At 47.8% G+C, this 26,122-nt stretch overlaps 1 protein-coding gene across 1 annotated transcript; it reads right to left on the bottom strand.

The window, feature by feature from the left end:
* On the bottom strand, window positions 1–24,441 carry LOC142901018 (1-phosphatidylinositol 4,5-bisphosphate phosphodiesterase gamma-1-like). The gene is made up of 32 exons (XM_076045689.1): window positions 24,133–24,441; window positions 19,047–19,196; window positions 18,584–18,677; window positions 15,872–15,919; window positions 13,638–13,722; window positions 13,455–13,535; window positions 11,894–11,928; window positions 11,455–11,527; window positions 11,276–11,371; window positions 11,061–11,179; window positions 10,366–10,451; window positions 10,147–10,267; window positions 9,892–10,060; window positions 9,232–9,351; window positions 9,031–9,138; window positions 7,984–8,168; window positions 7,145–7,345; window positions 6,939–7,058; window positions 6,072–6,255; window positions 5,205–5,282; window positions 4,594–4,697; window positions 4,386–4,482; window positions 4,204–4,270; window positions 3,791–3,957; window positions 2,641–2,737; window positions 2,293–2,517; window positions 2,018–2,163; window positions 1,808–1,922; window positions 1,311–1,472; window positions 1,139–1,227; window positions 739–923; window positions 1–169 (listed from the first exon to the last, which is right to left on the bottom strand). The coding sequence occupies exons 1-32, from the start codon at window positions 24,422–24,424 to the stop codon at window positions 109–111; spliced, it is 3,960 nt and encodes a 1,319-aa protein (XP_075901804.1). The 5' UTR covers window positions 24,425–24,441; the 3' UTR covers window positions 1–108.
* Between the last annotated feature and the right edge of the window lie 1,681 nt (window positions 24,442–26,122).

Below are 26,122 nucleotides of genomic sequence, written 5' to 3'. Positions count from 1 at the left end.
GATCCCGCCGTCCTCTAACCCTGTTTGCCTCAAGGGGGCATTGGCGAGCGAGTCCGAGTCCGGCGCGCTGGTTTGTGATGGACTGCAGCGCCACGGTGGCCAGGAGGACTAACTGCGCTTGCTTGCCACTTGCTGCCTCAGCTTCTCTCGCCTCTTTTTATCCATCAGCCTTGGAGGGAAAAAACAACAAAGACTTATTGAAGAGATGTTTCATAAGACTGAGAGATTATTCTGCTGTTAGTAAGTTTATATATGTTTTAGCTACTTTGTGAATATATTAAATGAGAGATGACCAGGTGCGTTTTGCTCTAAAGATTTGATTTGAATGGTCTGAAAGTTTTCTTTGTTAATGTGAATCTTATTATATGATAATATTATGATTATTTAATAATACCACAATATTTAAAGGTCCAATGTGTAAAACTTGGCCTGATTTATGAATGTATATTTATATTGGTTACAGCTTACTATACTGCCAATAAAGACATTGATAAACGTGTATACTCGCAGCAATAAGCGCAGGCCAACGTAGCTCGCTGGCAAGCTCAGGAGAGGGAGGGTGAGCGAAAGAGCGCTGCTATCTAAAATGCAACCACTTGATGTCGCTGTTTCTCCTCAAAATCTCCAAATATTGCACACTTAACTTTACAAAAGACGGTTTAACCAATGATAATCATTTGAAGGTTTGTCCAATTGGAAGAGCCGAGCGCCTCCCTCTGTGAAGCTCCTTGTCGGTACCTGCGGTTGCGAGCCTCCACCAGCTCACTCAGCTGGTCCTGGGCCACTCTCAGTTCCTCCAGGCTCTGCTGGTAGCTGACGTCTCCTGAACCCGACCGCTCCAGGAGAGACACCTGGTTGGACAGCTCGATGGTTCGGTCTCGCAGCTGCTGGATGGACATGTAGAGGTTGTCGTCGTCTTCCTCCTGCAGCCAAGGAGTGAATGATTCATCTTGACGATTCATCTTGACGATCCATCTTGATGATTCATCTTGACGATTCATCTTGACTGGTCGTGTAGATAACGTGCAATTTTGTTTCGTAACGTTTTTTTTGTCTATTTCTGTCAGTTGATTGCACAAAATTAAAGGAAACAAACCATTCATCCATTCACTCTGAACAAACAAAAGTGGGCGTGTACCTTGGCATTGGCTATTTCTATGTGCACCAGAAGGGCCGCCAGCTCCAGCTCTTCACTGTAGCTGTTTTTCAGAGGGACGCTCCTGTAACCTGAGGACACACATCAACACGTCCCTGCAGTGAAACCGCCTGACACCGCAGCCTCAGAACTGCGCTGCTGACGGAGTGGTCACCTGTCCGCAGCAGACGAATGGGGCAGGTGGCCTGAGCCAGGAAGTTGGGGTCGCTGAACATGTCCTCCTCGTACACAGTGAAGCGGAGGAAAGAGAAGGTGGGGTTGTGGACGTCAAAGAGAAACTGCTTCTGTGGCCACACAGGATTCAGGCCGTTGTCGGCTGCAAAGATCACATGCACACAAACGTGACTCGGCCGGTTGTCATCATAACATGTCTGTGGATAGAAATGCTGCCCCCCTATGGTGGATGTGCTCTGTTCTCTTTTATCTTCACCAACTCACAAAATACAGATATATACATATACATGCATATACATGTACATATATATGTATATATACATATATATGTATATATCGTCACCCTCTGAATTGGAATCGTATTGAATCGTTGGGTACCGAGCGATTCCCACCACTGATTCCCACATGGAGACCTCAAAGCAGCAGCAGCAGCAGCAGCAGCAGCAGCAGCAGCAGCAGCAGCTGCAGCATTCTTACCCACGACGTCCGTCTTGCACTTGCAGCTGTCGTACTCGGCTCCGCAGACCTCCACCTCCACGAAGGGACACACGATGCTGCGGCCGTTCTTCGGCAGGTGGCGAGCGCCCAGCACCTGACCGAGAGGAAGACGCAGTACTGCAGGTGAGACGACGACAACCTCGCTCACAAAGGAGGGACAGTCACTCCGAGTGGCCTCTGGTTGAACACCTGTAGCTGGATGATGATCGGCTCCACGTTCAGGGAGTCCTTCTCAAAGGGGTCGAAAGCATCGTCCCTCATGAGGTCAGGCTGGGGGACGTAGCCGCTGCCCCCGCCCAGCGTGAACAGGGCCTGGTTCAGCTGCATGGGTTTATCTGGAAACACACACATTGACACATCCAGAGGGAACACAGAGAGAGGGAGGTGAGGGAGGCTGAGCAAAATGCTATGAAAAGCAACGTCTGATGAATCTTTCTAGTGCAAAGCTGCTTCACGGCAATCACCTGGGGTCTGGAAGTTGAGCGCCACCAGCTGGGAGCCACAGTTCCACATGGGCAGAGGGTCGTAGTTGGACGAGTCCAGCCGCTGTCCTCGGGGGTAAACTCTGGACAGCTGCCGGCGGTTGTACTGCAGGAACCGCTTCCCTCGGCTGCGGGTGGCAAACTTCTCCGCCTTGGTCTCCGGGAAGGACGACATGTCGCGGTAGCAAGCTCGTTCCGTCCCGATCTCTGAGGAGGAGGAGGAGGATGAATAAAATACATCTATCCATCTATCTGTCACAAAAAATGTGAGCAAACTGGTGAGTGAATCAAGCTGCCAATCACAAAGGGGAGAAATGAAGAGTTACTGACTGTCCTCGTCAAAGGGGACGGGTCTGCAGTAGACCACCAGGTCCGACAGCTCCACTGCGATCTTCTTCCTTCTCTCCATCTGCTTCTCCTCCTGCATCTGTCGTCACAGACATGGGAAGAAGAAGCTACTGGGTGGTTGAAGGTTGAACCTCATTCATTCATTCGACGGGCTCATGATTACACGCTGCAACAAAAAACCGACGTGATTATTTCACTGTCTGTTTGTTCCATGTGATTCCAGGCCTGGTGCCTTTCTTTCTGTGTGGGGTTTGCATGTTCTCCATGTGTCTCATGGGTTCCTGCAGGTTCCTCAGCTTCCCCCCACACTCCAAAAACATGCACGTGAGGTGAAATGGAAACTCAAGATTGTGAATTGTGAATGGTTGTTTGTCTCTATGTGGATCTGTGATGAAGTGGCCACTGGTCCAGGGTGTGGTGGATGGATGGAGGGATGGATGGATGGCTGGGTGGATGGATGGTTGGATAGATGGTTGGATGGTTGGATGTGTGGTTGAATGGATGGATGGAAGAATGGTTGGATGGATGGATGGATGGATGGATGGATGGATGGTTGGATGGATGGATGGATGGGTGGATGGATGGATGGTTGGATGGATGGATGGATGGATGGATGGAAGGATGGATGGATGGTTGGATGGATGGATAAAATGGAAGGATTGATCGATGGAAGAATGGTTGGATGGATGGTTGGATGGATGGATGGATGATGGATGGATGGATGGATGGATGGCTGGATAAGATGGATGGATGGCTGGATGGATGGATGGATGGGTTGGTGGGTGGATGGATGGATGGATGGATTGTTGGATGGATGGATGGATGGATGGATTGTTGGATGGATGGATGGATGGATGGATGGATGGACGGACGGATGGATGGACAGATGGATGGATGGATGGATGGATGGATGGATGGCTGGATAAGATGGACAGATGGATAGATGGATGGATGGATGGATGGATGGATGGATGGGTTGGTGGGTGGATGGATGGATTGTTGGATGGATGGATGGATGGATGCATTGTTGGATGGATGGATGGATGGATGGATGGATGGATGGATGGATGGATGGACTGACAGATTGTTGGATGGATGAATGGTTGGATGGATGGATGGATGTTCCACTGACCCGTGCGTCGGCGTTCTGAGCAGCCTCTCTGATCTTGCTGGTCCAGCTGCTCAGGTCCTCCAGGCTGTCGGCGGCCACATCCAGGGTCTGCACCGGGTGGGACGACAGCTGCTGCAAGTGGATGGTGAAGACGTACGGCCGCAGGTTCTTCCCGTCCTTTTGCACCACTGGATAGAGGGGCAGGGCAGCAGAGCATCAAGTTAGCACTGAGGTCTGAGGAACCCAAGGTGAAGATGTGGTGGTTCGCTCAAGGTAACTTTGCAATCTTTAAAAACACGACGTCTGACTCCAGTATGTGTACAGTATAGTAACTTTCAAAACCTGATCTTTCCCCATGACCAAGTTCCCCAGCAGGGAAATAATATCTCTCTCATGTGGGCTCTTGGAGGAAGCTGCTGAAGAGACTTACTCACCCACTTGACAGGTCGTAACGTCAATCAAACCTTTGAGGAACGTTCCGAGGGGGCTGTTCTCCGTGGACTGAGGCAACAGTTTGATCAGAAAGAAAGGGGGAGAGAGAGAGAGAGAGAGAGAGAGTTTGTTACTGGCATGACTGGAGGGAGATCATGATGAGAAGATGTGTGATGGAACTCACGGCCTCGTCGAGCTCTCTGACGGGAGAGCCGGGAACGTCCACCACGTAGTTGGCAGGGAACCACAGCTGCCTCCTTCCTCCGTAGTCACCTCGCCACCTGGACACAAGAGCAACAACAGGGAAGAAGAAGAAGAAGTAGAAGAAGAAGAAGAAGAAGAAGAAGAAGAAGAAGAAGAAGGAGCAGAAGAAGAAGAAGTGTGATGCTCACCATCCGCCTTCCTGCTTGTCGACATTCAGGATGAGCGCCTGTTTGGGGAAGGAGAGTTCGTCCTCCCGCTGGGCGCGGTAGTCATACAGAGCTTTGACGGTGCACTGAGACACACAGAGGCAAGAAGGACTCAATCAGTGACAAAGGTTAAAACCACCATCTGAGCGTTTTGCTCGTTCTTTAAAAAAAAAAAGAAATATGAGAAATACATCCAGGCAAAAAACAATATTTTTTTGAAACGCTTGCTGTATATTGCGTACACTCACCGGGCGCTTTATTACCTCATACCTTACTAGGTACTTCAACTAGGTATCACTACTCACTAGTACTGACAAAATGCCTTTTGTCTTCACACATGACAAAACTCTTGGTGTTATAAATTCAAAAATGACTGAAAAAAAACTCCCTGAAATTCATTCAAGATGAGAATCTGTCCTGTAATGGACTGATTTGTATTGAAACAACGTAAAGTGTCAGGTGGGTGTATATCAACCTACAGTCACTACCCGCTGTACCATCAATCTGTTGGATGTGCTGAACTGAACTGTTCCCCACTGCTGCTGATTCACTTTGATGTGAGCGGTGGCAGCAGCACAGACTGAATGACTTACTCGTGCTGTGGGCATCTTGTTGGCCTCCACATAGAAGTGAGGAGTGCGGACCTCATACAACGCCCCGTAGTCCAGCTCCTAGGACAAAGCAGTGGATGGACATTGGAAGGGATGATTTCAGAGTCACTCCAGCAGGTTGGTTTCAATTTCAAGTGATGCTTGTTATTGTGTAAAAGAACAAACAATGATGTACACTCATTGAAAAGGTTGCTGTTCGCCCTCATCGTCCTTCCAGCACTCACTGCCTCGGTTATTATTTCTATATTAGAATCTCCATAGATCAATAAGGCTCCCAGTGCTCCCAGTTAGCTGCCATCTTGCACCGCCATATTTCCAAGGAAGCCTGGCGAGGACAATCCAGCTGCCTGACGGCGCAGTTCGTCATTAGGGTGACCGCTCACGTCTTCAAATACACCAACGAAGAAGAAGGCAGACAAGGTATTCAGGTTTGGCCACTGTAGTTCACTGGCAAGCTCAGGAGGGGGACACTGAAGGTGAGCGACAGAGCGCCGCAATCTAAAATGTAACCACTTGATGTCACCGTTTCCACTCAAAACCTCCAACTATTACACCCGTAAGGTACAGTGTGTAAAATTTGGCTTAATTAATGACTTTTATTTTGGTAGAGTTTTAATATACTGGCCATTAATACATTATAAAATATAAAATATATATATATATGTATATAAAAAATAATAAAAGTGTATATTCGCAGCACAAAATAATGAACTTGGTTTTCCTCCTGTTATATTCTTATTTATCCATGAGAACAGGTCTTGCTTGCAGGGTCACTGCAGGGTCACTGCAGGGTCACTGCCTCACAAGGACATCAAATTCAAAACGTTGCATATTAGCGTCGAGACTGACCGCTGTGCCCATGCGGTCCAGGGTGTCCTCGTTGATGGGGTACCGCAGTCTCATCTTGCGGTACAGAGGATGTTTCTCATAGTAGCTGACGAGGTCCACCAGACTCTCGAAGTCTGCCGAGCTGCCCAGCATGAAGAGGCGGCCCTCCTGATGGATGCAGCAGTGCTTGATCTTCTTCTCCGCCCTGCAGGCCGAGCACAGAAAGACCAGAGGACGAACAAACCACTGCCATTAGAATCATCATCGTCATCGCCTCTGCCTAGTGATGTAGTCCAGACGGCACCAACCCAGACCAAGACCTCATCCAGACCAGAGAGTATCGAGACTGAGACCAGACCCAGACTTTTCAAACCACAAACACAGAACATTATTTGAGTTTTTTTTTTTTTTAAGCTGCAAGACCTGATCAGCAAAATCCAAAGAAATAAAAAACTTGAAATATATTGATTTGAATATTATTCCTTTATATAATATGTCACATTCACCTTTTAAGTTGAATTGCAGATATACAGCAACCTTTTCAGGACATTCTAATGTTCTGGGTAGTACTGCATGTTTATTATTGAATTCCATGTTAACCATATCTGTTTTAGTGCACAGCCTGTCTTGACAAGCTCAGGCAAATGTTTGCTTACTCTATTTATATTTTATTTTTTGCTTTTATCTCATTTAATCATACATTCCATGTCGATTGGTGTCCAACATGTTCTTGTGGGTGGGGTGGGGGAGGGTCAAAATACAAAAATAAGCATTGTAACACCTGTATATGCATATCTATGTTCCATATTGGTGACGCTGAATAAAAAGAATTAAAAAAAAAAAAAAAAAAAAAAAAAGCTGCATTATGATTGGACGGAGGAGCCAAACCTGAACGATATGGCGTAGGAGTTGGGCTCGCTGCGCTTGCGCACCAGGAAGGCTCCGTCTCTGGGGACCCGCATCAGCATGTGTTCAGCCTGGACGCGGCTCAGGTTGGAGTGGAACCACCTGGAAGAAGCAGCAAAGGCTTTATAGCGTCCGGGTCCCTGGTCCGGTCGCTGGTGGACGGCCCACAGGGGGCTCCGGTCACTCACTCTCTGCTCTCGTGAGCGTTGGGCTGTGGGACGGGGTTGCCCAACCTCATCTCAAACTCATTGCAGCGCAGCGGCGTGTCTCTGTAGTGGCAGATGAGGCGGTACAGGCTCTCAAACACCAGGTTGTCTGTCAGGTAGAAGCGGGTCGAGCCGGACTCCTGGCGGGAGTGAATTCTGCAGTGCTGGACCCGACCTGAGCGCCTGCACAAGTGTCAGTCAACACAAAACACTTTAAAATGTAAAATATATAAAAGTGTATACTCGCAGCATAATAAATAATTTGACTTTCATACTCGTAGAACGGTTATTATTTCTATATTAGAATCTCCATAGATCAATAAGGGTCCCATTGCTCCCAGTTAGCTGCCATCTTGCGCCGCCATATTTCTAAGGAAGCCTGGTGAGGACAATCCAGCTGCCTGACAGCAGAGCGTTTCGTCATTAGGGTGAACGCTCACGTCTTTAAATAAAGCAACAAAGAACAAGGTGGACGAGGTGTCCAAGTTTGGCCACTGTAGTTCACTGGCAGCTCAGGAGGGGGAGACTGAGGGTGAGCGACAGAGAGCCGCAATCTAAAACGTAAACACTTGATGTCACCGTTTCCACTCAAATTCTCCAAATATTACACCCTAGAGGGAGAGTAAAAGATGCTGCAATAAAAAATGTAACCACTTGATGTCGCCGTTTCTTCCCCAAATATTCCACACTCACCCTTTACCGTCCAACCGTCCCAAACCCCACCGCTTCCTCGACTCCTCTCAACTGTGCATCAAACTGAGAAACAAAACGGTAGGTCGTTTTGTGTAGTTTGACGGCTCGTCTCCAGCAGTGTGACTGACCAGAAGGAGAGGGTGTAGTCGCCGACGAACGTCTCGCTCTCCCGCACCAGGAAGGTGCCGTCTTTGCCGCCGCCCTCGCAGTATTCCTGCAGGAGCTTCTCGGCCACCTGCCGACCGTCGCGGCCTCCGCCCAGCTTCCCGTGGAACCAGCGCTCGGCGCAGTGCTGCTCGTTGTTGTTGCACTCCTGCAGCGGGGAGGGGAGGGCAGCGGTGAATCAGCTGTCCAGCCGACAAGTTATTGCACTTGGACTCTCAGTGCACACATATTCTATTTGAGGAGTAGCAGTCACTGCCATCCAGCAGGAGAGATAGAGGACCCAAAGTCAGGTTAAACAGACTCAGGAACTCAGCACATTGCTGCCACCCTAGAAAAAAAAAATCAGGACTCGATATCATGTCATAACGTGAAACTGTCACATTATTACGTAATTATTGCAAAATAACGTGAAACTATCACGTGATTTCGTGACAATTTTCATGTTATTTTGAGTAAGTTTCACGTTATAAGGTGAAAATCATCACATAAAAACGTGTAAAACTATCATGTTATTTTATGAAATAATGAATAGTAAAATAGTGTGAAATAATTTTCACATTATAACATGAAACTTTCACAAATTAACATGAAAATTATCACAAAATAACGTGAAAATGATCATGTAAAAGCGATGCTAGCTTCACATTATAAAATGATACTGAGCCCTGTTTTTTTTTCTAGGGGGGCAGCAATGCGTTTTCGTACTTTTATACCTCAGCCAGTCTATTAAAAAGTTAAATAAGTGTTACCATAGGGACTTGGAGGCACCACGGCCACTTTGATGTTTTGCCTCGTATAGCACGTTGCATGTCTGGTGTTACACTTTGTCTGATCAAAGAGTTATGTCGCTGTTGTATATGTTGTGTTTTTTGCTTTGTGGGGAAGAAACAGGCTTCTCGGAAGCAGGACAAATTTCAGGAGGAATTCTGACCATAAAAGTAATCAATCAATCAATCAATCAATCAATCAATCAAGTGCTTGGTTGCCAATGGACCAGGAGTCCGCCGTGCCTCTTTTCCTTCGTCCTCCTCCTCTTCATCAGCGGTCTGGTAGTGAGACGTCTCCTCCGAGTAGTAGATCTTGTTGCTGGTCAGGACAAAGTAGTGCGGCGTCCATGCCTGTAAGGTGACGAGAGGCCCAACGCCGGCCGTCGGTTAACAGTGACTGAGCTGCGAGGACGAAGGGACTCTCCAGCAGGGGGCGACTCGTACGTGGTCGACGGGGTCCTCCAAGTACAGGATGCCGTTTTTGAGCGAGTTGCTGATGTCGTTCTCGGAGTAGCTGGCCGTGGACACCTCCTCGTAGAGGGTGCCTTCCACCAGCTTCTTGTGCTGCAACACCAGGAGACAACCGTGATGTCACAGTCACATCTTTAGAGCATTGAACAGTGAAAACTGAGCAGAGACAACTGCCACAAACTCCCTCTAACCCAGGGGTGGGCCAATTTTTTTGCAATGGGTTTGAAAATTTGACAGAGTGGGCCGGTTCCTCATTGGAGAAAAAATATATAACGCGGGATGAATAAAAGTGTTACAATAAAATCAGTGTCTTTGAACTCCCCCTGTTAGCCTGTGGGAGGCGCTACAGATGCATCAAAGCCAAAAACAGACTGAAAAAGTTTTTTTCTGAGAGCTGTAATCATCCTGAACTCTACATATATACGACAATGGAAACAATGCAACCAAGTAAATGTTAAACGAAGTGAAAGAACAGACTATGAAGAATAACTTTATTATCGTATTTGCTGGAAAATGTACTTTATTTAAGTATGGAGAGAAGACCTAGACGGCCCTGACGGCCCACCACTGTCTGAAGGTCGTCTCAGTACTATCAGTTTGGTCCCTGTCTGCGGCTCATCTATGTGCGTGTACCTTGATGAGGATCTTTCTCCGCAGCTGGTACGGTGACGGGAGCTCCTCTGCGCTGCCCTCAACCGGCTTGGTAAGCAGCAGATCTCCAAACACCTTCTTGAAATGCGTGGCCATGTTCCTCTGTTGCACCACACTGCAGTGATCCTCGATGGACAAGATGACTGGGTACCTGTTTGAACACCACAGCAGCCCATGTGAGAGGTTCACTGTAAGAAGCTGCACTGGCACTGGAAATAAATGCTCAAGTCATCTTACTCAGATGTAACAAAGGCGTGCTCTTTGATCGTATGGAGAACGTCGAAAAATTTAATCTTGGAGGTCAAAGTGTGGCCGTGGTAGATTATTGGCAGGTCATCGGGCCCGTCCCAGCAGTCCACTGCGAGTACAAAGCACAGATTTAAAGAATGAAGATGGAGCGACTGTTCAAAAAGTTGCTCTTGTAAAAGTTACAATGAAAAGTTTTGACCAAATTACATTCGATGCAGCGGCAGCCCATCCTCAGGCAGCGGGCGTAGGCCTCCAGAGAAGATTCACTGGAGAACTGGTCACCTGTAAGGTAACTGAGGGAGCAACACCAGTTATATATATACTGTATTTATACACACACACACACACACACACACACATATACACTTTTATTAACATATTTATTGGTAGTATGTTAAGTTTATATATGTATATATATATATATATATATATATATATATATACTGTACATATATATATATATATTGTGTGTGTATGTATATATATATATATGTATATATATATATATATATATATACATATACATATGTGTGTGTGTATGTATATATGTATATGTATGTATGTGTGTACTACACACACACACACACACACACACACACACACACACATACACACATACATACATACATACATACATACATAAAAACTTACTGTTTTTATACTGCCAATATGTATGTTAATATAAAAATGCATGTATATATACGAGGTATGTAGTTTTGTGCTCGCTGGCCACAGTAGGTCACTGGCAAGCCTCAAGCTCAGGAGGGGGAAGGAAAATCTTAGGCACCGTGAAAGGATGCAAAAAAAAAAATGATAACGATCCTGTTCTCTTCAGTCCCCCATTTCAACACAGCAGCTTGACACTGTTGTTGTGTTTGCAGGTGTGCAAGACAAAGCCGTACGTGTTGTGAGAGGAGGAGATCCAGTACTGAGACAGCGGCCTCTTCATGTCATCAGGAACAACAGCAGACAGCTGGGGGTCGCATATGGAATTCTCCTTGGAAAACAGGAAAGTCAGGAACTACAAACACAAAATGACACCGTCAGACTTTTTCATGAGCCTATAGATTATATACGTTGGTTTTATTTGTCGGCTTGTCGTGCGCGGCTGTCTCGCCTCGTCCAGTTGCAGCATGGGCTCCGGTTGCGCTCCGCTTCTCATGTAGCTCATGAGGAAATCCCTGACGCGGATCAGATCGGAGGCCCACGACTCCTGAAACCGGCATAGCCGTCATAAAGTCAACAACGCAAAGGCCACATTTTTAAAACAACACAACCCTGTTTTTCACGCCGTACCTTTTGGTCCATCTGTAGAAACTTCTGGAAATCATAGAGGGAAATCTGACAAAGCTCCGGTCGGTCGACATTCCTGCAAGACATTTTCCAAGACGCCAGACGGTGAACGGGTGAGAGGTTCAGCGATGATGAGCTGAGCCGAAAGAAAAAAGACACAATAATGGGGCATGCAAATGTCTATTTGGGCCAAACTATGGCCCGGGGGCTACATGTGGCCCGTTAAACTTTCTATTCCGGCCCACAGAATTTGAAGGTGTGGCTGAGCACTGAAATGCAAGCACGTCAAGTTATGGTATCGGTGCATCCCTAGAATAAATAAATGAAATAAAACAAACAAATGGAAAGAGGGGAGGTGAAGAGGAGGGAACGAGGACTGTGAAGTCTGCGGAGCCGATATGCAGAGGAGAGGGCTGAGGTAGGAGGAGGAGGAGGGACTCACCGCAGGGGGAAGGAGAGCTCCAGCTGCTCAATGATCTGGGGTCAGAACGGGAGGAGCCGGGCAGGGGACAGGCAGGTGGAGCAGGTGGAGCAGGTGGAGCAGGTGGTGCAAGTGGTGGAGCATAAACAGCAAGGACACAGTGAGTGAGGTGTGTGTGTGTGTGTGTGTGTGTGTGTGTGTGTGTGTGTGTGTGTGTGTGTGAGAGAGAGAGATTCTCCTCTCCTCTCACGTCTGCCTCATCTGATGAGCAACATCACTGGCACCACTGTGTCACAGAGTCTTTTTTTTGTCATAAGGAAATTATACACGGTCTTTGAAAGTCTATGGAAAATTTGGAAATTGGTACCGTCGTATTTCATCATCATCATCATCATCATCATCATCATCATCATCATCACAATAGAGGAAGAAACTTTTTTTTCCGACCTCAGTGGATTGAATTTGGCATTCAGACTTTTTACCGGAAGTTTCTTCTAAAACTTCCACTTTCATGATCTTTTAAGATAATGCCTGGGACAGGGAGGACAGGGGGAGGGGATTAGTGTCAATGTAGTAGTAGTAGTAGTAGTAGTAGTAGTAGTAGTAGTAGTAGCAGTAGTAGTCATGACTACTTAAGGAAGAGTGGAAGTGGATTAAGTAGCGACTGGTATTAGAATGAGTGAGGGCGGTCAAGCCTTAAACTACTCAGCTGGTGTTTGCTGTTAGTTGGGATTTGTATGAGAGCTGCCAGTTGAATGCATGCAGGCTGTCATGCCACAGCTAAAGTGAGTTAGCTTTTAAATTACCTGATTAGTTTGTGCTTTTGTGCAAAACATTATTTGGCAATAACCTCTAATTCAGTTCGAGCAAATAAAAATAAAAATATATAAAAAGAAAAGAGGGTGAATATTTTTGGACCGCACTGTAAATTAGAGATGAAATCTGCTGGTGGAGCAACTCTGGCTGGAACTGCTTTCAAAGAAAAGGAAACCAGAACTCATGACAATTTGTCATAACATTTATTCTGTGGATGAATCCATGCATCATTTGTTGCAGTGTTGTGTTGACTTCATGCCGTATTTAGAAGGTTTATGTTAATACTGAAAAAAAGATGCATGTAGTGAAAATGTTATTTTTATTGGTTATTTTTGTTGTTTTAGGAAACTCTGCCTTTGTACAAAAGAGGATTAGAAAAAAAAAATCTTACAGGAAGGAGATTTCATTTCGAGTTTTAAATTGAAATTTTGTTCAAAAAAGTCAAAGTAAAGTGGCGTAAACGAGTGCAGCCTCTCGACTTTATTCTCCACATTTTGACTTTAATCTTAAAATTTCCATCCTCGAAATGTTTTACTTGAATTATGAAATGTTGACTTTATTTTTGAAATACCAACTTTATTCTCAGATTTCGACTTTCATCATGAAATTTCAAATTTAATCTCAAAATTTCGACTTTGTTCTCGAGATGGAAACTTGAAAAAAAAGTCATTTCTTAATATTTCTTTCCTCTTCTCGTGGCGCTAACTCTCCTCCGTACCTTTGCTGTGCAATCTATTGAGTGAAAGTGAAGGAAGTTGCCACTCACACTCTTCTGAGCGTCAAACATCAGAGTTCTGCAGAGCTGCGTGAAGTGCAGGTACGACAGGTCGCTCCTGGCCTCCACCTCCTTCCAAATGGGAGGAAGAAGAAGGAGAAGAAGAAGAGCATGTGAGTGGCGGCTCTCCACGCAGTGACATCACAACATCCAGGGAGGGGCCTCGTGTCTGACCTGAAGCTTGTCTTTGAGAAAGCGCATGTTGGGGACTCTGTAGTTGACCTGCGGCAGCAGAGCTTTCACGTCCTTCACCGTGATGCTGGCAGGAGAAGAAGGAGCAGCAGGTGAGCTCGGAACCGTGGTACTCAGAGAAACAGGGTCTGGCTTCAGAGGGTTCCACCACCCCTTCACACACCTGCAAGTTCTTCCATTCCAAGACTTGGCTGCACTTATTGCAACCTCAGCGATTCCCAAAAGCCACCGTTAAAGCTCGTTGTTACCATCATACCGTCACAAACTACTTTAAACTACTTTAAACTACTTTTCTACCAATAACGTGGGTGTCTCTTCTCTTTTGGCTCTTCTGGCTGTGCTTCCTTATGGAATGTTGCGTTAACTGGTAGTATGGGGGGGAACACTCAGCTCCAGAAATCACATTTCATAAAACGCACCAATGCTTTTCTTGTGAAAGTCAGGGCACCTCCAGACTGCCAGCTGTTCTCTCTGGACAGCCCATGTGGAGGTATGACAACATCAGAGGAAGAGCTCAGAGAGTCGGAATCCGCTGCTCCATGCTGTTCTTATGCAGGTACTTGGAATTAAAAAAAAAAAAAAAAAAGAATTCCACCTGACAATGATTGCATCTATATCTCAAACTATTTCATGGTATTTAGAACTTTTTTTTCCATTTGATTTTAGCTTGAACTTACAAGAGAAAGGGCTCCCTGTCAGGACAGTGAGTGGCGTCGACTGATTTACACAACAGGTGATGATTCCTCAGTTAGGAAGCGTGAGAAGGAAGTGGATAAAACAGGTCGAGCAGGATCGAGCAGGAAAACAGTCTCTCTCTCTCTCTCTCTCTCTCTCTCTCTCTCTCTCATACCAAAACTGTTGCTATTTTCACAGGAGACTGGAAGCTGCCCTCTCCCACCCGGTCCCGACGCATCACTTCCTGCGTCTTATCAGCAGCTGGCAGGCTGTTTATCCCAGAGCGGCTTCCACCCAAAACAGAACCACCGGGTTCATTAATGATGGTGCAACGGGAAGGAGAGGGATGGGAGGGTGGAGGTGGAGGTGGAGGAGAAGGTCCTCACCCCTCTGATGAGATTAGGAGCTACTTTCACCTCAGGAGCTGCGTTTCCATCACCCTGAGAATTCTGCAAAACATCAATATGGCCATAAAACCTGGTGGTGGAAACAGCTCCACTAGGAAAAACCTCTCCAATATGGCCAGAAGGTTTTGACGCTCTCATCAGGTGGTTTTCCACGCTGTTTTTTTCCGGCCCGCGAAATGATTTTGCAAAACGTAAAAACTGCAATTTTTCAATGGAAGAAAGTGCTGTTCTAAATGTGTCCACTTGGTGTCACAATATCGTTTCTGCTTGGCAAACAAACTCAATACTGGGGCTGAGCAAATCGGTACAAGTACAGCAACTCTCGTCTCCTATTGGCTGCCCTCATTGCCTCAGAACGTCTCCTATTGGCTGCCCTCATTGCCCCAGAACGTCTCCTATTGGCTGCCCTCATTGCCCCAGAACGTCTCCTATTGGCTGCCCTCATTGCCTCAGAACGTCTCATATTGGCTGCCCTCATTGCCCCAGAACGTCTCCTATTGGCTGCCCTCATTGCCCCAGAACGTCTCCTATTGGCTGCCCTCATTGCCTCAGAACGTCTCCTATTGGCTGCCCTCATTGCCCCAGAACGTCTCCTATTGGCTGTCCTCATTGCCTCAGAACGTCTCCTATTGGCTACCCTCATTGCCCCAGAACGTCTCCTATTGGCTGTCCTCATTGCCTCAGAACGTCTCCTATTGGCTGCCCTCATTGCCCCAGAACGTCTCCTATTGGCTACCCTCATTGCCCCAAAATGTCTCTGTTGAAACAGACAAAGCTGATGCAGAGCAGTGTTGCCATCTTGCCGACTCCCCCCCCCCCCCAAAAAAGTCGCTATTCTCCCCATGGCGACTTTTTTTGTTGTTGTCAAAAGCGACTAGCGACAAATCTAGCGACTTTTCCTGGTGTCATTACGTTGCGATCAAGTGCAAATTGTCAATTAAGCAAATTAGACGAAAAGAACACGGACGAAGTAAAACAAAGAAAACAACTGGAAGTTGTTGTTATTTTTACGTTATTATCACCATACCATGATTTTACCATGGTTCCGGCCCACTTGGGAATAGATTTTCCTCTATGTGGCCCGTGGACCAAAATGACTTTGACACCCAAGTGGCATTGGAAAACGTCACCCACCTGCCCTCACGGTTCCTGTCCATGATTTGAAACTGCTTCCTCAGCCACCTGTTGAAAGGATGTGGAGGAGGAGGGGGGGGGAGGAGGAGGAGTGGACAGAGAACATATGAAGACAATAGAATCCACTCGCATGTTCACCTTCCAGCCACTGTGCGTAGCTGGGGCTTCTTCATGATGCATGGTGTTGGAGTGGTTAGAAAGAAGGTTGTGGGTTCAATGCTCAGTTTATTGGAGCAGTTTGGAGCAGAGTTGAAGCTCTCAGAGCTCAGTGCTGGTGGACCTGTTGAGTGTTGACAGCATCAGTGGCCTCGGTTATGGAGTCTAAACTAGGATTTAAATGAACCAGAAGCTACCTTCTGCCCAACTGGGTCCACTGCATGAAGGTGATGTAATGTGTTGGTGTGATTCTCTATGGATTCTCAAGCCGTGGTGTCGTATTGAGGGTATTATCAGGTGTATTCATTTAGAATGGATGCATAAATGTGACGTCACTGATGGCCTCAGCGTGGTGCACACGGCTCACTACTGATTTATTTCGCACATCTCATACACATAAAATGCAACACAAGGTGTTTGACAGTTAACTAATGTATGCAATGAGCAGAGTAGCACTGCTCACTTGATTCTCTGTCACAACAACAAGCTAAAATGAGCCACTTTTATTCCCCCTAGCAGGTTTACGATGCGTCAGCGAGAAAGTTCCGAGCCTCCGTCTGTGTTTCCACTCACACACAAGCGGCCAACACCGCTCCTGCACAGCCGGCAGTCAATATTTACGCCGCTGAATCAATATTTGTGCTGCATCTTCAACCAGCACCACCTGCTTTCATCCTGGTTGCCACTGCACTTTTGATATCCTGCACACACACAGCACACCTTAGAGCAGGCAGGGGCAAACTACGGCCCGGGAGCCACATACGGCCCATTAGGCTTCCTAATCAGGGCCATCCAAACTTGAAGAAATTCTATTTCGTCCTTAGATTAATTGTGATTATGACATTTATAATATTATTGACAATTATTGAGCGATTCACAAATTTAAAAAATTGTTTGTTTTTTTTGTTTTTTTTTTTAATAAGGCCGGACCTGCGCTGTAGCGTCGTACCGGACCATTTAAGGTGACGCACACTAGACACACTAGCACACAAGCCAAAATGAACTCATCGGACGAGACACCGACACACACGGCATTAAAGTGACTGAAAAACCAACCGGCTCCTTCGGGATTGAAAGGCAGCGTATCGTGGTAAAGGAACCGTGATCTTCTTTCTTCTTCTTCTTCTTCTGCCGCTTATCCGGGGTCGGGTCGCGGGGGCAGCAGCCTTAGCAGAGATGCCCAGACCTCCCTGGCCCCAGTCACCTCCTCCAGCTCATCCGGTGGGACCCCAAGGCGTTCCCAGGCCAGCCGGGAGACATAGTCCCTCCAGCGTGTCCTGGGTCTTCCCCGAGGCCTCCTCGCGGTGGGACATGCCCGGAACACCTGCCCAGGGAGGCGTCCAGGAGGCATCCGGAACAGATGCCCGAGCCACCTCAGCTGGCCCCTCACGATGCGGAGGAGCAGCGGCTCTACTCCGAGCTCCTCCCGGGTGGCCGAGCTTCTCACCCTGTCCCTCAGGGTACGCCCAGCCACCCTGCGGAGGAAACTCATTTCGGCCGCTTGTATTCGCGATCTCGTTCTTTCGGTTACTACCCAAAGCTCGTGACCATGGGTGAGGGTGGGAACGTAGATTGACCGGTAAATCGAGAGCCTTGCCTTTCGGCTTAGCTCCTTCTTCACCACGACGGACCGGTACAGCGACCGCGTCACTGCAGCCGCTGCACCGATCCGCCTGTCGATCTCACGCTCCATCCTCCCCTCACTCGTGAACAAGACCCCAAGATACTTGAACTCCTCCACCTGAGGCAGGATCTCCCCACCGACCCGGAGAGGACGAACCACCTTTTTCCGGTCGAGAACCATGGCCTCAGACTTGATTCTCATCCCAGCCGCTTCACACTCGGCTGCAAACCGCCCCAGCGCACGTTGGAGGTCCTGGCTTGATGAAGCCAACATGACCACATCATCTGCAAACAGCAGAGACGCAATCATGTGGTTCCCGAACCAGAATCCCTCTGGCCCCTGGCTGCGCCTAGAAATTCTGTCCATAAAAATGATGAACAGAACCGGTGACAAAGGGCAGCCTTGCCAGAGTCCACGCATTGGGAACAAGTCTGACTTACTGCCGGCAATGCGAACCAGACTCCTGCTCCGATCATACAGGGACCGCACGGCCCTTAACAGAGGGCCCCGGACCCCATACTCCTGGAGCACCCCCCACAGGGGAGGTGGAGGAGGAACCGTGATAATCGTGATTAATTGTGATTAATTGCAATTAATCGCAATTAATTGAGAATCGTGATTAATCACAATTCTCAATTAATCGCGATTAATTGAATCATAGCCCTCTGAGTCAGAATTGAATGAAATGGTCGGGTACTTGGTGATTCCCACCTCTAGTCAGTCAGTCACAAAATAGCTGCATTTCATCCATTCTTTCCAGTGTTTATAAAGCCGTGTCAATAAAGAGCTACATACGTTGGGGCCTGAAAGACGCTGATTTGGTGGTAACTTTACTTTGGTCCATTATTTAACTGACATTAAAGTGCATGTTTTCAAATTTAAAAAAAAAGAATCGACATTTATTAGATGTGAGGTGCAGAGTTTGATCACACCTGTCTATCTGCTGGGGTGCCGGTGCCCTCTGCGTGTCCATCACCAGCCAGTTGAGACCCGTCATCCACATGTTGACCTCCTCCTCACTGAATGCTGCACAGGTTCAAGGAGGCGACGGCAGAGGTCAAAGGTCAGTCACTCGATGAAAAGAAATGTTGCCGTGATTCACAGTGAGTGACTCAGAGGATTCAGATTCATCGTTCACCCAAAACCTCCTGCCCACTAACCAGTGCACCACTGTGTGCCGCTCATCAATCAAGTGAGAATTTTTTAAACAATTTTGGATTGTGTGAACATTGTGGTTATCTAATGGGTCTGAGAGAAAATGTGTAATTGTGAGTCACACAAGGGGAGGCTTTAATTGAGCTGTAGGCAGAGACACTGCCAACACAAACCAACGCCAGAGATCACAACTGCGGCGGAGGTTGAGAGAAGCCACTGCGCCGCGCTGGGAACACTGACCCGCCAGGCTGAGCGTCTTCAGGCGAAACTCGAGACCGTAGACCACGATGAAGCAGTGGGAGGCGTCCACTTTACGAGCCTCCTCCGGGTAGCGCTCAAAGTCACGCGAGGCCTTTCCCAACCGCAGCTCCCGGATCTCTCGGATGTCAACTGGGGAGAAGGAAGGAAGGAAGGAAAGAGAGACCGTGTTGAACTGGGAGGACTGTCTTCCAAATGCATTTAGATTATTACAATCACAATGACATAGAATTACAACGGAATCTACTGCGCCACCACATTCACCTATCACATCCACATTCGTCTACTAGCTAGCTAGCACGTCAGTGTTAGCCAAAAGAAAACAAGCTGCTTGAACTGCAAAACACTCTGTTGAAACTCATCTTAAAGTTCAGCATTGATTTGTTCCATTCATAAGGTTTGTCAGTGTCAAAAAGTGAATTTTTTTTGTATTTCATTCTTGTATTTTTTTTGCGCTGAATATTAAAAGCAGATGGAAAAAGTGGGGGTAGGACTAGAAAAGCTACCGACAGCTTGTTCCAATTCCCTTTGAACATGAGGTTTAATCACAAAGTGACTTCAGACAGAAATTATTTGTTTGTATTGTTCGTTGTTGTTTTGTTTGTGCATGCGAGTAATTACTAATCCTGCTTTGATCCTATGTATCATTTATTAACACGTTCCATCCAAACTGAAACTGAGCATAAACAGAGCCTTGAGCGAACCTTTAGAACTTTGCTGGAGTCTCTTTTTGACTTTTTCACAGCCTGAGTCCAGACACAGAGGCCCAGGGCTCAGGGGCCTCCTGCTGCAGCTGGAGGGGTTGCAGGAGTGGGAGGTGCGGTGGGCGACCACACGGCATGATGTAAACTCTGGACGCTACTTTCACACTTGCAGCAGTGGACACACCCACGGAGGAAACGCTGGCTTATTGACATTGCAGATGTCTTGTGCAAACACACACAAACGTTGGGACACTGTGGCGTTCACACACACACACACACACACACACACACACACACACACACACACACACACACACACACACACACACACACACACACACACACACACACACACACACACACACGTCACGGGTCCACTGCAGCACAGCGGTTGGGGGTGTGGGGGGGTTTGCATGGGGGGGAAGTTGTTTGAAAAAGGAATAAAAAGATAAGAGTTTCTGCACACGTTATTGAGGCTGTTTACAGGTGGTGGACCAGTAGCACACCAGCTGAGCCCCGAGCTGGTTTTAAATCCCAATCCCTCAGAAATCTGGTTCACCAAAGCCGCCAACAGGTGGCTGCGTTTCCGTGACAGTTTGTCAAATGTGTTGCTAGTTTTTGAAACAAACGTAGACCTTTTCCAGCCTCACTCAACCATAGTTGTGCTATTAAATACCGGCTTGACTGAATGCAACTCTTCAGGCCCTTTCACTTGTGGTCAGTGTCTCTGCGACTTCCTTAAGATTAGCACAGCCTTTGTTTTTCCGCTGCCCAGTCCTTCAATCTGGGACGGGAAGTGAGACACTCCCTGATAACCCGGCACTTCCTTCAGCCCAGGACTCAATACCTCGTTTGTTTGCCGCCGTGCTCATCTCGAAACAAAACAAAGCGTCTAGACCGGGGGGCGGGCAGACTATGGCCCGGGGGCCACATGTGGCCCGTTAGGCTTTTTAATCCGGCACGCCAAACTTCAAGAAGTTATATTAAAAGGAAGTAAGTAATAAAATCACTGTATTTTATCAATGGATTCAGTGTTTTAAGAGTCATTTCAATAAAGAGCTAAACACAATGAGGCTTGATTTGGTTGCAATGCTTTTGTTCACTTTCTGTTGACGTTAAAGCACGTTTTCTACATCTGCCATGATATATATATTTTTATGGAGGAGGAGAAGAAGGGGAAGAGTCAAAGAAAAAGCACAGAACGTCAGGTAAAAATAGTCAAAAGAAAGGCGAGGTGAGACTGACCGAGTGAAGGTTGGGAGTTGGGAGTTGAAATCATGTCAACCGAGAGGCCGTGTTTGTGTGGTTGTCGGCAGCAGATGGGGGAGACAGGGGGAGGACAGCTGGAGAAGAAGACGGAGGGAGAGGGGGGACGGAGTGTGTGGCTGAGGAGAGATAGAGCGGTGGGAGATACGCTGAAGGAGAGACCCACTGGGTTCCTGGAATGTTCTGCTGGATTTGTTCGGGGGAATCACGGGGGAGGAGGGGTTGTTTGTGAAGGGCCACTTGTGGGTTATGAAAGTGTGCATGTGCTTGTGTGTGTAAAGAAGTGTGTATTTACTCTGATCTGTGCAGGCGGTGGTTTCGCACAAACTCCGCCTCCAGTCTTCCGCCTCTCGCATGAGTGAAGGTGTCGTTAATGCTGCGAGATGGCGATGGATAAACTACGAACAGGAAACACCGACGAGTCTCCCACAGGAGGCACCTGCACGTGACTTGCAATCACCAATCACTCGGCTAGATAACGACGGCTGTGAGAGTGACTACACAAAGCAAACGTGAACGACAAAGGACAACATTTTAAACACAAAATCAAACATTTCAAACTGCCAAGGTACCTGAGTGTGCACAGAAACAAACACAACTACAAGTGAAGAACGTTAGCATGTTGAACCGTAGCTGCGTTTCCATCACCCCTAGAATTGAACAACGCCTAAATATCGCAATAAAAAAAAAAAAAAAACTGGTCACAAACTATGTGGCTAAAAGGATTTGATGCCAACAAGCACCGCAAAATCCCTGTACCACCACACACAGGACGGTTTTACGGTATATCACTATATCATACACATAGAGCCTCATAAGGAAGCTCCTTGTTTAAACTGTGACTAATCTGCACACTAAACCAATAAGTGCTGCGCGTTGACAAACGACCAGTTTGCAACCTAAACACCACCTGCGCGTGCTCGTCTCTTCTCCCATGTCAATGCGAAGAAATGTGCTTCAGGTTATCTTGAAGGAACGGATAAAAGTCCTCTCGCTGACAGTACTGCAGTCTCAAAGTCTTTCTTCCAAATAGAAGCACATGTGGCAGACAGAGAGGGGGGGGGGGGGGGGACTCTATCATGCCAGTTGAGAATGCCATTCAAACACTGTAACCAATCCGTCCACCGGGCCACAAAATCCAGGGCGCAGACAAAAGCCTCCACACCCCAGACGGTAGAAAAGTAGTCCACCGCTGCCACTGCAGTGAGGGCCTTGTGGGCCACCTCAGCCCAGGGGCTGTCTGTCTGTCTGTCTGTCTGTCAGTCAGTCAGCTGGCCGAGGGCTGAGCCAGGATAGTGATCCACGCCATCCATGTACGCCGCTTTGTGTGAGGGGTCGGCGGACTTGGAGAGAAGAAAGGTCACGGGGTCGTGCGCCCGCTAGGAAGGCAGTCAAAACAACTCTGCTTCAAGTTTAGGGTTGTGACATAATGGGATGTAACCATACCTGCACACACACACACACACACACACACACACACACACACACACACACACACACACACACACACACACACACACACACACACACACACACACACACACACACGTACCGACCACTCTAAACTCTCAAATATGGATAAAGGTTTTGATGCTCTCAAATCCCAATTCTGGTCAAATTTGATTACGGTTTATCTCAATTCGCAATTGTACTTTGTCGAACTTTTAGAAATATGGCTTTTATTTTGTAAAAAAAAAAAAAAAAAAAAACTGTCATGGAAACGCAGCTAGTGTTGCTAACTACTCAGAACTGGATCTGGCCCAGAATATAGCAGAGTGTTAGAACTCATGGGCAGGTTCAAACCCAGTGCCACCATCCATCCTCACAAGCTTCCGGCGCTTTTGCCGTCTTTGTCTCAAGCAAACCCTGGATGGAGCCGCCGCTGTTCCACCTCAAACAGGTTGGTTCAATCATGAGGTTTTGTTCAATCATGTATCCAAGTCGCCGAAAACGACTCGGGCAGGATGTTTTGGCAACGGATCAGTGTGAACTCCAACGTGATATTTCAGCGATCCTTCCGCCAAAGAAAAGTTGTTTTTTTTTTTGGACGACATCTGTTTGATCCTGCGAAAGGTTCACTAAGAGTGCACTCGACAGAGTTGACACTTAGTTAACAAGAGCAGCAGTTAAATAAAGAGGCTGTACCACACAGCCCTTAAGATGTAAGACGGATGGATGATCAAATGGTGTTTACATGTACATTTAATTCTTCAGGCTCTTTCTGCAGACGCTTTGCCTGCTGCTGTTAAGCGTGGTGATAGTGTTGGATTTACACATGGATGTATTGAGAGTGTGTTGTGTTTGTTTTCTTCTGATTGTAAATAAAAAAAAAAAAAAAAAAAAAAAAGCACTTTGAGACGCCTTTGGATGTGGTTTTGCGCTGTGCAAATAAATGTTGATGAGCAATTGGTTTCTTCGCAAAACTTTAGATTTCATTTTTTATAAGAAAAGATTCTCAGTCGGTCATTTAATCTCACTGGTGCGGTCAATCTGCAAGTGCTCTGTGTTGTAGTGGAGTGTTTTACTGACTTGCGTCCTGGTCTTTGTGCTTTTTGCTGTCTCTGTAGAGTCTGTGCATGTGTTCATCATCATCATCACGGTGTGAATTCTGTTTCGCATTTTGTGCTGATTGCTCCCTCTTGTACCACCAGAACTATACAACATCAGTTTTAGATGGAGTCCATGTGGGCCCAAACCCAAGGCCCAGGAGTTTGAACTGGGATCACTTAGCTCAGGTATGGGCAAACTAAGGCACGGGGGCCATATGCGGCCTGTTAAGCTTTTCAATCCGGCCTGGCAAACTTGAAGAGATGATATTAATAGGAAGTGAGTCATAAAACAGCTGTCAACAGTTTTTCCAGTGTTTTAAGAGTAATTTCAGCTAAGAGTCGAATACTGCTGGGCAGTGGTTTTGTTCTAACTTTGCTTTTGTTGATTTTCAATTGACATTAAAACACTCCCCCCCCCCCCCCCCCCCCCCCCCCTCCTATGAGGTGGCTCACCAAAACACTCCATCCATCCGCTGCCGCTCCAGCTCCTCTGTCACATTTCAGAACCCACTCAGAACCAGACTCGCCTGGCAATAATATTCTACTCACCCTCTCCTTCCACTTTGTCAGGGTTCCGACTCCACACTATCTGCCGGGTGTCCTGCAGTATCTGGAAGGTTCTCCTCTCGGGTCGCAGGCTCTTCTTGTGGTAGAACACCGTCATGACCGTCCCGATCTCCATGCTGTGGAGGAAGCGGAGGACGGCCTCCCCGCACTCCGCCATCCTGGAGGCTGTCACCGGGCAAGCGGCGCCGCCGGCACCGGCACCGCCGCCGCCGCCGCCGCCGGAGGCCTCCTCGGCAAAGCCATTGAGGCTGCCACTGAATCTGGCCGCACACATCCTCAGTGCATAGTTGAAGGAAGCAAGCTTGTTGTTCCCGAAAGGTCCTCGAATCAGCCGCTAATGAAGGATTCGGCTGTGGGTGAAACCGCCGCCAAGTGTCGAAACGAAGAGTCCGTTTCACAGGAAACAAAAAGGTGGAGAAGAAGAAGAAGAAGAAGACAGAATAAAGCAGACACGGCTGAGATGTGAATTATCCTCTGGTGCTGTGGAGGGGGAGTGTATCCCCGGCTGTGTTATCCTTTCCAGATGCTTCTGGCAGCCCTCCGAGGGAGCGCTCATGTTTCCGCCCTCAGCAGCGTCGCCTTGCCGCGGCTCCTCCGCCGCCGCCGTCGCCGCCGCTGCCGCTGCTTCAACTTCACTTCTCACCCACCACCGCCACCGCCACCGCTGGTGCTGCTGCTGCTCCTCCGCCGGTGTACGTGACGTGGCTGGCCCGAACAATGTAAAGTCGACGGGAGGCTCACCAAGACGCCGAGTTATGCAACGACGGACAAACAACATCCGAAGTGGGGCGGCGGAAAGGAGGACGCTGACCGACGGGGAGACGCTCGGAGGCGGACGCGGCGAGAACCGAGCGCGGTCCCATCGTTTGCCCCCCCTCACACACTACTCCTCCTACCCGGACACATTACATTACAGTGGGGGTGGCGTGTCCCCGGGCAAGGGACGGCATTCGTCTTCGATAAAAGCGTTAATTGAGCCCGGTTCTCGCCACCGGGCACCGGCCGGAGTGTCTCCGTCTCTGCCAGCGCGTCGCTTCGGCTTGTGACGCCAGAGTTTCGCGGGAGGAAATTGAGGGCTAGCAGACCGGAAAAGCTAGATGTTATTTCTTTTTTCTCTCTCTCTCTCTCTCTCTCTCTCTCTCTCTCTCTCTCTCTCTCTCTCTCTCTCTCTTTCTCTCTTTCTTTCTCGTCCCTTCCTTTTTGGAGCCGTGGTGGCTGTATCTGAATGGAGGATGAGGGGAGGTGGGGGTGGGAAGACTGGGGGAGAACTTTGGAGAGAGCAGCGACCTCCGCAGGCTCTCCGGGAGAACCGCAGCTGAAAGAGCCCTCAATGTAAGGCCGGGTTGTCCCTGAGAGCAGGGGCGACTCAAGGATCAGAGCATCAGGGGTGCTGAGCCCCCCATGAGCCCTTCCACCACCACCACCACCAATAACAGAACAGTCCAGTCCCATTTTTTCTTGTAAAAACACACAGAAACTGTATAGTTTGACAGAGGAGGGAGACTGGAGGAGATCTAGGAGAGCGCAGCGACCTCCGCAGGTTCTGGAGGAGAACCGCAGCTGAAAGAGCCCTCAATCACTATGAAGACATGACTGACACTCGAGAAAACGGAATTATTGCCTTGGTCCGACAGTGACTGACCAACTGAAGTGCATGTAAACGCGTTAGTCCCACTAAAATCAGAGTTGGAGAACTTCGATTAAGACGCTCAGATGATTCGATTGGAATTTGAATTTCTATGTACGGGGTGGGGACGACACGGTGGCGCAGTGGTTAGCGCTGCCGCCTCACAGCAAGAAGGTTGTGGGTTCGATTCCGGGCCTGGGACCTTTCTGTGTAGAGTTTGCGTGTTCTCCCTGTGTCTGCGTGGGTTCTCTCCAGGTTCTCCGGCTTCCTCCCACACTCCAAAAAACATGCATGTGAGGTCAATTGAAGACTCTAAATTGTCCGTAGGTGTGAGTGTGAATGGTT

This window comes from Nelusetta ayraudi, unplaced genomic scaffold (genome assembly GCF_046127955.1).
Source record: "Nelusetta ayraudi isolate G7.1 ecotype Tasmania unplaced genomic scaffold, CSIRO-AGI_Nayr_v1 ptg000084l, whole genome shotgun sequence".
Classification (NCBI taxonomy): domain Eukaryota; kingdom Metazoa; phylum Chordata; class Actinopteri; order Tetraodontiformes; family Monacanthidae; genus Nelusetta; species Nelusetta ayraudi.
The sequence above is the reverse complement of the archived record's forward strand: the minus strand, read 5'-3'. Positions and strand labels throughout refer to the sequence as shown.